This window comes from Dipodomys merriami, unplaced genomic scaffold (genome assembly GCF_024711535.1).
Source record: "Dipodomys merriami isolate MVZ:Mamm:240054 unplaced genomic scaffold, mDipMer1.0.p SCAF_188, whole genome shotgun sequence".
Taxonomy (NCBI): domain Eukaryota; kingdom Metazoa; phylum Chordata; class Mammalia; order Rodentia; family Heteromyidae; genus Dipodomys; species Dipodomys merriami.
The window spans coordinates 2,204,945-2,223,227 of record NW_027203248.1 but is presented as its reverse complement, the minus strand read 5'-3'; the positions used below and the strand labels follow the sequence as shown (position 1 = coordinate 2,223,227).

The window sequence follows — 18,283 nt, the reverse complement described above, 5'->3', positions numbered from 1 at the left end:
TTTTCAATGGTTGTTTAGGTATTTCTTCCCAATATGCTTTGAACTGCAAAAAAAAAAGTCCCAAGTGAACTGAAAAAAATCTCAGTAGAGAGAAAGTAGGAATGTGGCCTGTAAGAGCTGACAGTAGCTGGTCTGTCACATCTCTGTCCTGGTTCTTACTCAGGAAGTGCAGCTCCATCCAGCCTGAGGATGCAGGAAGGGTGATTTATTGCCTGTTGTCTTCAATGCCTAGCTTGTTTTTTGAGATAAGCTCTAACAGTTTTGCTGCTGTTCCTTGAATCCATAAAACTGCTATCTCTGCCTCCTAAGTAGCTGAGGTTACAGGAGTAAGCTATTATGCTTGGCCAGAACCCCAGTTTTCTAGCTAATCAACCTTATGGGAGTTGTCTTTTGCAAAGCTGGGCTAGCCACATAAATGGGCAGATAAAAATTTCACTCTGGATTCCTCCCGCTTTTTTGTCTTTTATGAAGGTCAAATTTTACTGAAGAATCTCTGTTAACATATTTTAAATATTCCACCAAATTGCAATATAACAAGGCATTTTTCTTTTCAATTTTCTCATAATGATGCTTCTCATCTCAGTCCCCCACCATTCTTTATTTTAGACAAAATCCTAATTATGTTAGCGCAATTTACTTGCTAATTTCTATGTTCTGTTTGCCAGGTCTAGGTATTTTCTAGATGCCACAAAAAGACATTTTGAAGATAAATTTTACCCCTTTCCAGTTTTTCCTCCCCCATCCTAAATTTCTGAGGTGACCAAGAAGCCAAATGGATCCTTGAAGAATCTTATTTTAAAATACAAATTTTTATTGGTATTATTAAAGTGTTGTACAGAGTGGTTACCATTTCATAAGTAAGGTAACGAGTAGATTTCTTTTTCTGGACAATGTCATCCCTTCCTTCACTTTCCCCCCAGTTTTCCCTTCCCGGACCTGCCCACAAGTTGCATAGTTCATTTTCCACATTGTTCATGCTTCTTCTCTTTCTGTGCCCATCTTTTGCCCCACCTAAAAATATTTTAAAAGTAATCCCCAAAGTTTGCTGGGCAGTTGTGCCAGTGGCTCATGCCTGTAATCCTAACTATTCAGGAGGCTGAGATCTGAGGATCACTAAGCCAGTCTAGGCAGGAAACTCCATGAGACTCTCCAATTAACCACCAGAAAACGGGAAATGGCGCTGTGGCTTAAGTGGTAGAGCATTCGCCTTGAGCTGAAGAGCTCAGAGACAGCACCCAGGCCCAGAGTTCAGGCCTCTCAACCAGCGACCAAAAAAAAAAAAAAATCCTCAAAGCAAAAACAAGCACTACTCCCTCCACCAACAAAAAAACCCCATGTTCCCATATCCTGGAATTCAAGTAGTATATTAAGCGTTCCTCCCATAAAGGTATCCTCCTTTAGTCTGACAATTTGTATGTAAATGCCTAGTCTTATGTACATTGTCATGTCCAGTTATATTTTAGATGAGAGAAAACATGAGCCATTTGTCTCTCTGAGCTTGACTTACTTCACTTAACATGATTTGTTCTAGGTCCATCTATGTCCCTGAAAATGACATAATATTATTCTTTCTAATAGATAAGTAAAATTCTACTTTATATATGTATCACATTTATTTGCAGTGGATTATCTTTTATGGGGCATCTGAGCTATTTCCATAACTTGGCTTGTGAATATTGCTGCAATGAGCATGGATGTGAAGGTGTCTTTACCATATCCTGACTTACAGTATTCTGGGTATGAGATGGAATCTCAGAGTTGTTTTGATTTGCATTTTCTTTATGGCCAAGGATGTTGAGCATTTCCTCATGTGTTTATTTGCCATTCTTCTTTATTTGAGAAATCTCTTGTGCTCCTTTGCCCATTGATTTGTTTGTTTTTGGTTGGTCGTGGGGCTTGAACTCTAAGGTTGGGCGTTGTCCCTGTGCTCTTCAGCTCAAGGTGAGTGTTCTACCACTTGAGCCACAGCGCCACTTCCAGTTTTCTAGTGGTTTATTGGAGATAAGAGTCTCACAGACTTTCCTGCCCGGGCTGGCTTTGAACCATGATCCTCAGAGTAGCTAGGATAGCAGTTGTGAGCCACTGGCACCCGGCTTATTATTTTTTTTATTAATTTTATGAGCTCTTGTACATTTTGGTATTAGGTCTTTATTGGATGTATTGCTAGTGAAGATGTTTTCCTAGACTGTTGGCTGTATTTATGTCCTTTGCTCTGCAAAAACCACTTTATTTTGCTGTAATCCTATGTGCTAAGTTTCTCCCCTATTTCTTGTGCCCCTAGGACTCCTTTCAAAAAGTCCCTGTATATACCTGTAAGTTCTAATATTTCTCCTACTCCGTCTTGCAGTAGTTTCCAAGTTTAGGTCTGCCATGGAGGTCTTTAATCCATTTTGAGTGCATGGTAACACAAAGGGATCCAATTTTGCTTTTTACATATGGATGTTCAGTTTTCCCAGCATCAGTAATTGAAGAGGCTCTTTTTTTTCCCACCATACACTTCAGACTCCCTTGTCAAATATCAGATAGCTATAAGTATATGGCTTTATTTCTTGATCTTCTAGTCTGTTCCATGGATCTTCATGCCTGTGTCGGTGCCAGTAACAAACTGTTTATGTTATAATATCTCTGTAACAGAGCTTGAAGGCTGGGATTGTGATATCACCAATATTGCCTGTTTTTTGCCTAAAATTACTTTGGCTATTCAAGGTTTTTTGTTGTTCCATAGGAATTTTTGGATTGCTCTATCTCAGTGAAGAATGTCATTGGGATTTTGAGGGGATCACTGTTGTCTGTATAGCCATTTTCTTTTCTTTCTTTTTTGTTGTATAGCCATTTTCATGATATAAATTCTACCTATCCATGAATGTAAGAGGTCTTTCCATTTTTTGATGTCATCTTCAATTCCTTTCTTAAGATTTTTATAGTTTTCACTGTAGAAATCTTTTGCTTCCTTGGTTAGATGATTTATTCTTTATTCCCCTAGGTTTCCTTGACTATTATTGACCTTTTAAGATATACTTTTGGAATTGGCCTAAATTGAGAAGAGTCTCTTCATAGATTACTTTATAGTGTAGGCAAATTACTGCGACAAGGAAACCCTAAATATGTAAATAGCTCGCTCACTATATGTTTTTGTCTTCTTTGTCCTTTCCTTTCATTTAATATGTCAATAAATACGTTTGAAAAGAAGCCCTGCCAATCAGGTATTTTAGGGACCAAAATAGATAGGGTCTCTACCATCTTTAGTATAGAATTTTTCTTTCAGATTGTTCTACTCTAGCCAATCTGCAGGGAAGTAGTATGTGGTGACACAAGCATGGGACATTTATAATGAGCGAATCCTAGGAATGGTGTCCATCACTTCCTCTCATGGTTCATTGGTCAGAACTCAATCGTATTGCACCACTTAGCTGTAAGGAACACTAGGGAGTGAAACCAAGTTATATGGACTGATTAAGGGGATAAATTTTGACTGAGAGCCAGTGACTTATGCCATAACTCTAGCAACTCAGAGGGCTGAGATCTGAGGATTGCAATCAATGCCAGTGAAGGCAGGAAAGTCCATGAGAGTCTTATCTCCAATTAATCACCACAACAGCTACAAGTAGAGTGGGGCTCAAATGGTAGAGTGCTAACCTTGAGTAAAAAGTTAAGAGACAGCACCCAGGCCCCAGTACTGTCAAACACACACACACGCACGCGCACACACACACACACACACCATACAAATATAAATTTTGATGAATATTTTCTATCCTTGTATAGCTGAGTTATGTTTAGGAGAGCTAATCCTGAAGAGATCTTTTAGATGAAGCCAGAAAATTATCCCTAAAACAATCACTAAGAATCCGTGAAGATCAAAATTAGAAATGTAAATCTTCAAAGCCAATCTAACTAATTATTATGTGGAGAACAAAAGGAGTCCTCTATTCATGTTTGTGTTAGAGTGATACAGTGTTAAGAGTATCTTCTGCCCCAATAGGTAACAGTCACAGTGATGATAAAGACATTCTAAGGAAAAGGTGGTGCATGATACTGAAGTTTAGATTCTCAATCTAGTGGTACTTCCCACCAAGGTTTTTTCTTCTGTTTATCTTCAGAGGCTTCTCCTTCTCCCCCCTCCTCCTCCTATTATTATTATTTCATATGAACACACTTAGAGAGATTACAATTCAGTCAGCCAATATATGGAAATTATATACCAGGCACTGTGTTGATAGTAGAAAAGTACCAGTTAGTTTAGTCACTTTGAAATTTCTCTTTGTACAATTGAGTACCCAGCACTCAGGTATAAGCCATATTTGCCATATTCCTGTACTTATATTCCTATGGGAGTCCTGCGGCCTTTTCACTATGCTTTACTCTGTTTTTGGTCTGTTGTGAGGCTTGAACTCTGGGCCTGAGCACTGTCTCTGAACTCTTTTGCTCAAGGCTAGAGCTCTACTACTTTGAGCCAAAAGCACCACTTCTGTTTTTTGAGTGGGCTGTTGTGGAACCATGGAAATGCAATCCTCAGATCTCAGCCTCCTGAGTAGCTAGGATTACAGGCATGACCAGTACTGGTTTTGCTTTACTTTTGTGGTATGAGTGGGTCCATATAGCTTTAGCTCTCTGTTGAATTGGCTATGTGCTTGGCATCAGCAGCTAAGAAGCAGGGGCTGCTAGTCAACTTGATTTAGATTCCCTCCCCTCCCTTCCTTCCTTGCTTCCTTGCTTCCTTGCTTCCTTCCTTCCTTCCTTCCTTCCACCTTCTCTTCCCTTCCCTATTCCTTCCTTATCCCTTTCCTTCCCTTCCCTTTATTCACTGCTATGGGCTGCATTCAGTTAAGGATATACAGAAATTTCATCTAATGTCCTGGTAACTTTCTTCTCTTTATGACTCCACAAAGCCCAGAAGGTGGAGTATCTTCCAGGCTGTGTGGCTTTATTAGTAGCCTTGTCAATTGTGGGTGAGAGAAGTAATCCTAGATAAATGGAGAGGCTGATTGTCTCAACTGCTGAAGTCTTATGTTTCTCATAGTTCTAGGCTTTGCTTTACTTTTAGCTCTTCTTTGCCCAATTCAGGGTAAACCATGGTCTACCTAAGTAATTATTCACCATGATGTTCGCATTTTTATTCAATTCTTATTTGTGTGTGTGTGTGTTGACACTTTTCCCCATTGGATATCACATTGGTTCTTCCCAAGTTCTTTGTGCTTCCTTTGATGTCCTTGTTCTAAGTACTTGATTCCTTGGTCTAAAATAGGGGAAAATGAGCAAAGTTAAGAGGAAGGAAGAATATGGTAGCTGATTTTAAGGAGCTGGTAGAACATAAATCAAATCTCAATGAGATGTTTGATTGTAAATGTGGACTGACTGGTAAAAATCCCACAGATTACATGGGAAAGGACAATGAGGTTGAATCAACATTTGGCAGAATGGAGCAGCCATTAAAATAAAGACTAAGAAGTAATTTTCCTGTTTTAAGGTTGACCTAAGTGACAAGAGAAATTAAGGTGATTATTTGGGTTAAAGTAAAAGCAGTTCAAAGCCAGCCCAGGCAGAAAAGTCCATGAGATTCTTATCTCCAATAAACTACTCAGAGAAAGCCAGAAGTGTTACTATGGCTCAAGTGGTAGCGTGCTAGCCTTGAGAAAAAGAATCTCAGGACCAGAGTTTAAGCCCCAGAATCAGCCATGTGTTGGGGGATAGAATGGGGAGAGGGAGAATGGTAAAAGTCAGAGTACATTTCTAGATCATCAATCTTTTAGAGCTAAAAAGAGATATCAGAAATGCAGGCCACAATCAGCAGAGCTTTTCAGTCTCCATGGAAGGTTGTTCAGCACAACCCTTGAATAAAATGCAAATGTGTGTGTGTGTGTGTGTGTGTGTGTGTATAAATGTATAAATGTACCACTTCTGCTTTCTGAATCACAAAGGATTTCTGATCAATAGATAGGAAAGAGCTCCTGGACTCTACCCATGTATCTTGGGTACAGCCGAAGTCCCTAGGGAGATATGGGTGAATAACTTAATGTAAACATGATGGGTGAATAACTTAATGTAAACCCAGTATGAAATAGGATATTGTAGAAGAATAATGTTTCATAGTTATATACTGAAGTCTGGTGTCAAACTTTAAACATTCACAAAGAAATTAGGCCCCAAACCGTAGAGTCTGAGGGAGTTTATCTTCCAAGTCAGTAACATGATATGGAAAAATGAAGTGATAGGTTCATATTTCACAAATCTTATATTTTTCAAAATAGTGTTCATGAATACAAGCTTGCAAAAGTATTTTGTTTTGATTTTATTCTCAACCTTTTTTTAAATCAGTTTTTTATTGTGAAAATACTGTACAGAGGGGTTACAATCACATGAGCAAGGTAATGAATACATTTTTAATCAAGCATTGTTGCCTCCTCCTTTGTTTTTCCCCTACGATCCCTTCCCTCCCATCTCCACAACTACATCCCCCCTCCACTGTCTAAGTTGTAAAGTTCCTTTTTTGACATAAGGTCTTTTACATCTCATTGTTTCAATGGGTCAACCTGTATCCCTATTTAAACATTTTTTTCCTTCCACTCCACAAATTATAAGAACATCAAATACAGTGAAAATAGGGGTTATACCATGGGGGAGAGACATACAAAGCAAAAAAAAATCACATGGTACCTTATAAGTATGTTAGAAACAATAGCAAGAAAAAAAACCACTTGAGTCCTTATCTTGGGGTTCATTTCACTTAACATCATCTTATCTGACTTTTTCTGCTTGTCTCAGATATATACTAGTTATTGCTAAGATACATGGAACCAACCCAGATGCCCCTCAGTGGATGAATGGATCAAGAAAATGTGATATATATACACAATGGAATTCTATGCCTCCATCAAAAAGAATGACATTGCCCCATTTGTTAGGAAATGGAAAGACTTGGAAAAAATTATATTAAGTGCAGTAAGCCAGGCCCAAAGAAACATAGTCCCATGGTTTCCCTTATTTTCAATAACTAGTATATATCTCAGACAAGTAATTTTTTATTGTTATTTTAGAGTTGATATACAGAGGGGTTGCAGTTATATGAACCAAGTAATGAGTAATCTATATAATTCTTTTTGAACCATCTCTCCCCTTACCTTGCTCTTTCCCAGTTTTTTCTCTCCCATCCCCACCCACGAGATGTACAGTTCATTTTCTACAGAGTGTCTAGTGAGTACCACTGTTGTATTTGTTTACCCTTTGTCCCACCTTATCTGTGCCCCATTTGCCCTCCCAAATACAAGCAAACTAACAAAAGGAAGAGAAAACAACAGCAACAATGACAACTAAAAATGTCTCTTGTTTCCTTTTCTTGGAGTTCATTCATAAAATATTATTTTATATGACCATATGCATATAGCTATTGAGAAACAAATGCTGATGGTGATGTGGCAAAAGGGGAATTCTATTACACTATTTGTGGGAATGTAAACTTTTTAAAAACTCTGGAAAGCAGTATGGAAGTTCCTTAAAAGACTAAACATGGAGCTTCCATATAACCCAGCAATCCCACTCCTGGGCATTTATCCAATGGACCACAAAAACCAATCCACACTAAAGCCACCAACATAACCATATTCATTGCAGCATTGTTTACCATAGCCAAGACAAGGGAATCAACCCAAATGTCCCTCAGTGGATCTAGAAAATGAGGTGTATATAATGGAATTCTATTCATCTATCAGAAAGAATGATATTGTACCATTTGTAATGAAATAGAAAGACTTAGAAAAAATATATTAAGCAAAGTAAGCCAGAGCCAAAGAAACATAGGCTGCATAGTTTCTTTCGTTTGTGGTAACTTGAATGTGCCTATAAATCTACAAATAAACACATTGAATGATTTAAAAAATACACATGCATATGAGCACATGTGCACATGCACACACACACACACACACACACACACACACACACTGGGACATGATAAATTATATAGGATTCTATACTGTATAAATTATATAGGACTCTATACTACTTTCACATACTATTCACATAATGAGGCCAAAGGGGGATATGCATAGGAGTGGTTGACAAAGGCTCAAAAACTATGTGCATATGACCAACCTAACTTTTTATTCTCCTTCAGACATTTTTAGTCATCAACCCAATAAAGTCTAGGCCAGTATCCAAGGCACAGTAAAGAATGGTATTTCATTTTTTGTGAAGGCATTAATACCTATTTTTATTCTTGATAGCAAAACTGCTGAGTTCTTGAGCAGGCTAGACACAGAACTGCCAAACAGAAGGACCTGTCAAACTACTTTCCATGACCTGCAATCTGCAACATGGGTAAGTACAACATCATACAAACAACCATCTGGCAACTTTCAAAGAGCTGTTTTGAGACTGGAGATTAAAGGCACAAAATGACTGGCATAGAACCAAATGCTAAAACTATAGGTTGATGGAATGAACTAAAATTTAGATCTCATCTCCTTCCTGAGCTATATTTAGATATGTATTAAATGATGATTGTATTTGTTAGCTACATTATGAGCATCTGAATGTCCTTGATCTCACCCAGTTACCCATTCATCCCTCCCTCAGAGTTTTTATGTGTACATAAAAGTGTACAATGTGTCTTCTTCCCTGAAGGACTATAGTAGAGTGATGGAGAAAAACAATAGGAAGCAAAGTGCAGAGTGTAAAGCATCTTGTAATTAGAAAACACCATTGCTGTATCTGGAAGAAACATCTAAACCAAACTTTGTGTCTGTGTTTCTTTATGTGTGTATGCATATGTGTATATGCTTCCTATTAAAGATGGCACCTGGACTAAAGCTTAAAAGATGAGCACCAGTGGCTCACACCTGTAATCCTTGCTACTGAGGAGGTTAAGATCTGAGGATCGTGGTTCAAAGCTAGCCCAGGAAGAAAAGTCTGTGAGATGCTTATCTGCAATAAACTACAAAAGAAAAAAAAAGCTGGAAGTAGTAGAACATTAGCCTTGAGCAAAAGAATCTCAAGGATAAAGCCTAGGCTCTGAGTTCAAGCCCCATGACTTGCATGCATGTGTGTGTGTATGCACAGATATGCGCACGCACATGCGTGCATGCGTGCACACACACACACCCCACCCCCACACACAAAGATGAGTTAGTAAAGTCATTCCACATGTCAGAATTCACTGAGACACAGAAGATATAAAAGCAAGCAAAACAGCAAGGCCTATGTTGGGAAAAAAGCTTAAGTAGTAGTTGCAGTAGGTAAAAGTAAACTAGAAGTCTGGGGAAGTAAGTAGGAGCCATAAGCAGCTTTCCACTGTTCACTGATGGTGGGAGGCAGTTTAGTGTTCAGGTTGCCATGGGTACTATGGAATGTCTCTCATCCCTAGGCTCTGGGAACAAAAATGCTAGTTGTATCACTTAGACATAGAGACATCTAGAAGCACCCCATATTGGAATTGGATGGAATACCTGGTAGAAACAACTGAAGGCATTTCTGGGCCACATTGAGGAACTCACGTTATTTGTTCTGTAAGGGCTGAAGGTACTGAAATGTCATAAGAAAGGAAGGCTCAGAGTCAAGTTTGTATTTTCACTGAATCACACTGTTAACCATTTCAAGGATGAATCTAAAGAAATAGAGGCTTTTAAGTCTTCTTCCCTGCTCAAGGTGAAGTGTGAAGACATCATCAAAGATGGCAGGTGAGAGGATTGAGATGAAGATCTAGGTAGGAAATTGCTTATAAAGAGAAATCAGGCTGGGAAGGTGGCTTAGTGGTAGAGTGCTTGCCTAGCATGCAGGAAGCCCTGGGCTCAATTCTTCAGTATCACATAAACAGAAAAAGCCAGAAGTGTTGCACTGTAGAGTGCTAGCCTTGAGCAAAAGAAGCTCAGGGACAGTGCCCAAGCCCCGAATTCAAGCCCCAGGACTAGCAAAAAAAAGAAAAAGAAAGAGAAATTAGCAGGGCTTGGTTAATGACTGGCTAACTGCAGACAAGAAACTAGTATAATTAAGGATTACTTTGGGTAAGGCTTGTGGATGAAAGAAAAGTTGGGCTTACGTCCTAAAACGTCCAGAGCTTTTTCAGGGTTCAGACAGGTAAAAGCTAAGTTGTTTAGAGAAACTTGATCTTCATTCCTCCCCAGTGCCTTTCTCAATAGGGACCAGGTTTTAAAATGTCAAGGAAACATTATGATACTCAGAAAAGGTCATCATACTCCTACCCACAAGCTTTAGGTTTGTCTATTTTCTCTGCTTATAAAATCATGTTTCAGAGTCTAAATTTTTCAATTTATACCCCACAAATCCACCATCTCTCCTTACTTCAGGGCTCTGGGAGAAAGAATTGGGAAGCTTTCAATAGGGAAGTGAAATCATGTGCAAATGCCAATTCTAAACATCTGGGTGATATCCTTGTGTCTGGTTAAGGATAGGGAAGAGCCAGAAATTGAGTAGCTTACTGACTGGGTTTTTGCCTGCCAGGATTTCTTCCTTTCTCTTTGAGGGCTTCTGCAACCTATGATTTGAAACACCTGGCTGAATTGTGTATGCTTGCTCTATTGATTTTTGCTCATTTCTTCAATTTAGCAAGATCATCCTGAATTTTAATATTGTCCTCCAAAGCATTAGCAGTCTCTCCAGAGCTGCATAGTTGTGGATTGATGAGTGCATTTGTCACAAGATTCTCAGAGCTATCAATAGAAAATATGGAGCATGATTGGCTCCGGAATGGTTCCTTATGAACCACATGCAACAGCGTCTCTCATCTTGACACCAAATTATTAATAAGTTGCTGGCATTCAATCCATTTAGTTGACTTTTTACCTATATTATGCTCTTCTCATTCTATCTAATCCATATGCATGGAATTCTTCTGAGAATGCTTTGTAAAGCCATTCCTGATGCTGTAGGGGAAAAAAATCGAATATGTACATTGCACTTTTGTGAAGAACACGTCTTCTCTGCTCAAAGAGAGCACTTGGCTTTTACCTTAGTGGATGGCCAGTGTATAGAATATTTAAAATGTGTGATACCTATTGATCTGGGGTTTAAGAAATTGAGAGGTTTTCAGTTATTTTTCTCCCCCCCCAATTTTAATTATACTATCAAAAGCAGCTTTTCTGGGAACCAATTTTTTTCTTATGTACTTCTCATTTGAATGTGGACCTACCATCAGAAGATCCTTGTCTTCTATAATTTTGTCAAAAAGGGCTAAAAAAAAATTCCTTTAAAATGTTACAGGAAAACTTCAGGTTTAGGGATCCAAACAGTATATTTATAGTTAACTTAAGTAGCTCTCTCCTGTAAGAATGTGGTGTTTTGGTGGAGCCCAAAGTACTACCCTGCTCTGCCTTAGCATTATGGATTTCCAGGTATATATTAAAAGCTTTCAGCTCTTGGTTTCTTTCCCCTTCTTTTGCTGAGAGTAACAGTATTTAAACATAGTTACTGCTCAGTCATCTCTGGCTCTCTGTATCTCTCTCTCTCTCTCTGTGTGTGTGTGTGTGTGTGTGTGTGTGTGTGTGTGTGTGTGTGTGTGTGTGTGTGTGTGTGTGTGTGTGTGTGTGTGTGTGTGTGTGTGTGTGTGTGTGTGTGTGTGTAGTCATGGGGCTTTGAACTCAGGGCCGGGATGCTGTCCCTGAGCTTTTTCACTCAAGGCTGGAGTCTACCACTTTAAGCCACAGCACTACTTCCAGTTTCCATTGGAGTCTCATAGAGTTTCCTTCCCCTGGCTTGCTTTGAACCACAGTTTTCAGATCTCAACCTCCAGAGTATCTAGGATTACAGGCATGAGCCACCAGCACTCATGGCTTTCCTTATCTCAAGGCTAAGTTAAACTACCCTGGATTAAGCACAATACCCCTTCTAACCTTCCCTCTGCCTATCTACTCTCCTTTTCCCTCTATTCTTTTCCTCCCCTCTTCTTTCTCCTCTTGATTCATTCTCTTTAGCCTTTCCTTGTCCTCCACAGTGTGGAAGACTAGCCTTGAGTGTAAATCTTTTCTACACCAAGTGTGGACCATTGGCTGGCAGCATCAACATCACCTAAGAGCTTATGGGAATGCAGACAGATGTCAGGGCCTACTGAAGATGCTCATTGAAACACCATCTGTGGGTGACTTGGGTATACAGTAATGCTACCTCCCTGTAGTTCATGCCATGCTGGACCTATACTCACAATGGCTCTGCATACATAATGAGATCGTTCTTTTCATTTTCATCTGTGCCTTATCACATATTTTTAAAATTATCTTTAAGTTGTACAAGGCATTTCAGTTTGGGGGTACGATGAATCTTGATCAATGTCACCCTTTTCACTATTCTTCCTCATCTCTGATATTCATTTTTTAAAATGTCAAATGATAGGAAAATGTCTGAGTCACATGTACCCCTTTCAATCCGACCTTACCATGTTAAATTCCTATAACACTGCTGTAAGAAACTGCCAAAAATTTAATAACTTCATACAAAGTAAGATTATTCTCTTCCATTTCTGGGTCTAGAAATTCAAAACTAGTCTTAAGGTGACAGGTCCATGTGTCTGCAGGCTAATTCCTTCTAGAAAGTGTCGGGACAGGTAACATCTATTCTTGGCCTCTCTCAGCCCCTCCATGCCACTGGAATTCCTTAGCTCTTGTCCACATCTCACCAGTCTCTGCTTTGCCTTTACATCTCCTTCTTTCCCCTCTGACCTCCTTGTCTTCCGCTAAGGACCCTCATGTGTACATTGGGCCTACCTGAAAAGTCCAGGCCCATCTTCCCATCTCAATGTTTTCAATTTCTGCTAAATCCCTTTGGCTACATAAAGTACTGTTAACAGACTGCCGGGTTTAGGATGGGGGCATTTACTTGAGATGACTATTCAGAACACCACTTGTCTTTGTTGTCTGCTATTTGACTCTTAGTACCATTAACACACACACACACACACACACACACACACACACACACACACACACACACACACACACACACACACATTTCTATCCCTTATTCACTTCTTTTTTGCTACTTTTTAAAATTTTATTTTATTGTAAAGATGCCGTACAGAGGGGTTACAGTTACATGAGTAAGGCAATGAGTATATTTCTTGTCGAGTATCCCTTGTTCATTTCTAAACATTGTTAACTCATTGCTTCTTCTTATTCTCTTAGTGTAATGACTCAGTACTTCAAGCTTTCCTTTATTCCAATTATATAAGCATGTTCTCACAGTCTAGCCAGTTAACATATTCTAATTCCATTTTCCTCCTTGTTTTATAACATTTTACTTTTGCATTTTCTCAGTCAAATGTCCAAAGGAAACTGTCTTCCGTTTTTGTGACTGTTCTTGAAACTGCGTCTGGATGCAAAGCTGCACACACTCTTCCATTTTGTGTCTGTGAGATAGCTTGTCCACCCCGTCCCTTCCTGAATCCCTCTCTCCACCTGCTCAAAACCACACTGCCTGTGCTTCAGCTCTGTTACCCAGGCATCTTGAGACTCACCGTTATCACAGGGGTTCATGGCCTTCTCTGTTTTGTGGTCTAACCTGGGGAGCTTTAAAAGTGGCTGATACCTAGGTCACACCCCCAGAGATCCTGCTGTACTATGGCCTGGGGCTTCAGTGCTTTTAAAGCTCCCAAGGTAGTTCTAAAGTGCAGCCAAGGTTGAGAATGACTTCTTTGAAGTCATTTTGGGAATTGCTCTTATAACTTCCTTATCTATTGTTTATTTGGTTTCCTTGTATATTTTTTATTTCTTTTGGTGGAGCATATTATTTAGTTGTTTCTCAAGTAACAACTCACTAGTCTGAAACTATCTTTATTCAGCCTTCATATTTTGCTTGGAATTTAACTAGTCACTTCCAAACTGGAAATAATTTTCCTTGATAATTTTGAGTGCATTGTGCTCCTACTTTTGAGCATCATCTCCTGAGAGATCCAAAGCAATTTGAATTTCAGTTCTTATATAATGGCTTTTTCAGACTTCCCTTGGAAATATTTTAATATCTTTTCCTTTTCTGAGACTTTGTACAGATGTGGCTTAGTGCAAGGATCTTTTTTTAAAAAAATTCATTTCTCAATATGGAAACTCATCTCTAGTTCTAAATGATTTTCTTGTGTTATTTCTTTGATTTATTTCTCTTCATTTTCTCTTTATGGAATTCCTATTACTCAGATTCCAAGCCACCTGGATTTATCTTCTAACTTTATTTCTTTTAAATATTTTTCCTTTCTAGTCAGACATATATTTCTAACTTCTAATCATTTACTGATTTGGTTGTTTTCACAGAGAAAGGATTGAATTATTTTTCCCCAAGGGCTTCTTTTCTTTTCCTTTTTTTTCTTTTTTCTTTTTCTGTTACTTAAAAAAAACAGAACAGGAAACAAAATAAAATTTCCCAGAGGGCATTGGTGTTACAAGATTTTATTCCATTCTTTCCTGCTCAGCCTGGAATTTTACAACTACCATCTGCTGTGTCTGGTATATCTGGGCTTGTTTTCCCAGAAAACAGTTCTGATATCCTATTGGGGCTCTGAGAATTAGTACTTGAGTTCTCAGGACAGGAACAAGTGTATGAAGATAAACAGTTTTTTTTTAACTGATATTTCCCAATAATTCCTTTCTTTCATTTTCGTATCATTCCCCCTGGTTTCCCCAGGAACTGGTGCATCCATTTCTTGGGCCCTATGATGCTCTATGGAAAAAAATGGCTTCCCCTGTGTGTCCTCTGTCCCTTTCCAGCAAGTCTCCAAGTTCATCCTTTCCCTAAGTCACTAACGATTTCATCTTCATGGATTTTTTTTTCATCAAGAGGTATCTGTAATGTATTCAGATACCTCTCGGCACTGTGGCTTGAACTCAGGATCTTTTGCTCTTGCTCAGCTTTTTGGCTTATGGCTGCTACTCTTCCAATCAGGCCTCATCTCCATTTCTACATTTTCTGGATATTTAGAGATGAAGAGTCACAAGGATTTTCCCTTTCAGGTTGGCTCCCAATGACAATTCTCAGATCTCAGCCTTTTGAGTAGTTTGGATTATAGGTGTGAGCCACTTGAACCTGACTATTCCTTGGGTTTTAAAGGCAAGAGTTTATGTTTGTTATATCCTCTCAGTAGGGGTAAATTCTGAGAATAGAGAAGAAAGATCTGTTTTCCACCATTTGGAAGTTAGATTTATTGCATATCATGGGTCAAATTTTGGTCTCCCCTTCAAATTTATAGGTTGAATCTCAACTTGCAGTATCTTAGAATGTAACCCTGTATGAAGACAGTATTTTTACAGAGGCAATCAAATGAAAATGAAGCTCATATTTAATATCAGAAGGGAAACTGGGACATAGAGATATATAAAAGGAAGGTGACAGGAAGACACAGGAGAGGATGGTTGTCTTTAAGCCAAGAGCACGGCCTAGAATAGAGATCCTTCTCTCTCAGTGTTCAGAATCAGCCAACCCTGAAGATATTTGGGTTTTGCCTGTTCCTAAGATAGAAAATTTCTGTCTGGCAAGCTACAAGAATGTGGTTCCTGTTGTTCTTATCTTAAAAACTTACAATGCTATTTGTTGCTTCTTTATAGGATGTCCTGCTAGTGATTTCTTTCACTGACACACAACTCTGTGTCACCCACTCAGAGAAGGTGTCCTAGACTCTGTTTAATGAAGTGTCCTTTTTGATGGCTTCTGTCACGACAGTTATCACATTATGGCACTAGAATCATTAGTCATCTTGTCTGACTTCTATATGAGGTGACAATGACCCAAGGTCTGGGCACAGTGCTCACTCCCATCGCATTTAAATATGATTTATTGTTATGACTGAACACATCATAAGCATAGCTTTGAGAGAGAACTAGATAAAAATGTGCTTTAGTTGAAGAACAAAGTCCTATCATCAATATTATATATTATATTCATATATTCTCATATATATATTATATTCAATAAACATTTAATGTTGGGAAAAGTATGTGACTATGGTGAATTTAATTATGTATTGTATTAGGAACTACAGAAAATAGAGATAAAAAATATTTACCCTCCTATTAATTTTTTTTAAACAGAAACTTCCAGTCCTGTCTAGGGATCCCAACTGGGTATGTATGCATTAAAATTGCAAGTAACTTTCAAACTCCTCCTAGCTAAAGTATCATGTAACTTCCTAGTTTCTGAAGCCTTTTATATGGTACTTTCTTTCTCTCTCTCTCTGTCTCTGTCTGTCTGTCTCTGTCTATCTCTGTCTGTCTCTGTCTGTCTCTGTCTGTCTGTCTGTCTGTCTGTCTCTCTCTATGTATATCTAATAACCATTTTATTTCCCAGTCACCAGTTAGGACCCATATTCTGATAAAAGAACAAAGCAGTTAAGCGTAAAAGGAAAGTATTGAAATAGAATTTAGGTTTCTTGCTCAAATCATAGCATTTGCTTTATCTGCACATTTTACTCTACCTTTTAACTTCTTAAATAGAAACCATCTATTCTCCTTCCCTTCTTTCTTTTTTATCCATGTTATCTGGGTCTCATGTGGAATATCTGTGAAAAAGATTATTCTCTCCTGTAAAAAGTAGGGATCATCAGAAGGCTAGACCTCATCTGTGATTTACTGTAGTCCTCTCGGGTTAGGGGATAAGAGAAAATCAAACTGTAGAGGTTTGCCCATTTGGTATAGCAGGCTTTAGATATATGAGGGCTTTCTGTATACATCGCTTTCTACTATTCTCATTGGTACTGTTGTAAATGATATAATTCCAAGAGTATCCCTCCCCCTACAAAGTGGGGTCTTGCTGTTTGATGGCATATGGATTTTCATCATGACAGGAATGGAGCAATGAGCTAAGAAGTGCTTGAGAAAAATTATACTATGGGAAAAGGGGGAGCCAGCCTACATAAGCTTTATGGATTATTAGTCCAGAGAACGAGGCCTGAAATATGGAACCTGCTGCTGCAATGCTGCTGGGAGTTTTATGAGATCAGTGGAATTTCCTAAGCATTAGATGCTCAGGCTGGCCTCTTTGCCTTACAGAGTCAATGTGAGGTCGAAAGACAAATGAACCGAATACAGATGCTTCTCAGCTCAGAATGGAGTTCCCTCCCAATAAAGCCATCATAAGTTGAAAATATCGCAGGTCGAAAATCCATTCCATACATCTCACCCACCCAGCATCTTAGCTCAGCAACACAGCACACTGTGGATGTTCATTGTTTATCCTCATAATTGCAGAGCTGATGGAAGCTGTTGTTGTGCTTCTCAGCGTCTAGAGATCATATTTTACTGCGTATCTCTAGCCAGGGAAAAGATCAAAATTCAAAACACAATTCCTACTGAACGTGTGTCACTTTGGCACTGTGATAAAGTTGAGAAATCATAAAGTGAAGCCATCCCGGGTCAGGACCAATCTGTACTTGAAATCTAATACATTCAGAACACTGGGTTGGCAGTCACCCTGATGGGGTGGATTGGGAAGACTGAAAGACTGGCTGGGGCTGTCTCTTCCAAGGCTCTTGTGCACCTGGACAGGCTTTGTTTCCTCTCTCAGTGTGCTTCAGGTACAGATTAGGAATGCAAAGACTTTAAAATAGACACCCATCTTTGGAATTGCATGGTATCAATCACCAATTGGCAAGTATAATAGGATGCCACTGATGAAGTGTGGATATGTCAGTGCTTTTAAAGACATGGCTGCTATGGCTTATCTTTAATAGGGACTGATCAGCCAGTTGAAATATTCTTGAAAATATCTTTAGCTTTCCACCAGAGGGAATAAATTATGTTGGTTATCTCTGAGGGAAAATTTTTAAAGCTTAATTAAACAAACATTTAAATCATCCTTTACAATGTGCTGGATGGTTGTGCTTACACTAGCCTTCTTTTTATATATCCCAAGGGATGTCTTCAGACATGCATAAATCACTCAGTAAGCAAGTGTGGATAGGGAGCTTAGTGTATGCTCGAAACAGAGGTTGAATTATTAACTCCAGCCCCATGGTAGACAGAGTTGTTTACTGTGCTAAAACTTTTCCATGGACTTTTCCACTGCCATTTTATAGGCCAGGATTTTCAAAGGGAGGAAGACACACAGAATTTTGCAAGAACTGAAGGCATAGTTAATGCAATACTTAGATATATAAAAGCATCTTTAAAAAAATACCCACTGCCACTGGAAATAAAAGCTGTGTGCTGCGTGTGTTTTGAATGTATGGTAATAGCTTCTGCTGGTCAAAATTCCATGGTAAGATAGCCCTGCAGTGGACCATCTGTGATGGCATCAGCTGGTGCTGGAAGCTCTTAGAGCACATGTGAACTTGTGATCTGCCACACAAAGTATGACCAGCATC

General features: G+C 38.9%; 1 protein-coding gene across 5 annotated transcripts in view; it reads left to right on the top strand.

The window, feature by feature from the left end:
- Epsti1 (epithelial stromal interaction 1) overlaps positions 1-18,283 on the top strand; it is a 121,402-nt gene that overhangs the window by 81,896 nt on the left and 21,223 nt on the right. For 3 of the 5 annotated variants that reach the window (XM_070026709.1, XM_070026706.1, XM_070026704.1), the window contains exons 7-9: positions 8,220-8,313; positions 15,531-15,590; positions 16,014-16,046. In XM_070026709.1, the coding sequence (XP_069882810.1) occupies positions 8,220-8,313; positions 15,531-15,590; positions 16,014-16,046 (187 nt within the window). The remainder of the gene's footprint in view (positions 1-8,219; positions 8,314-15,530; positions 15,591-16,013; positions 16,047-18,283) is intronic. The other 2 variants (XM_070026705.1, XM_070026708.1) reach the window with 2 other exon arrangements.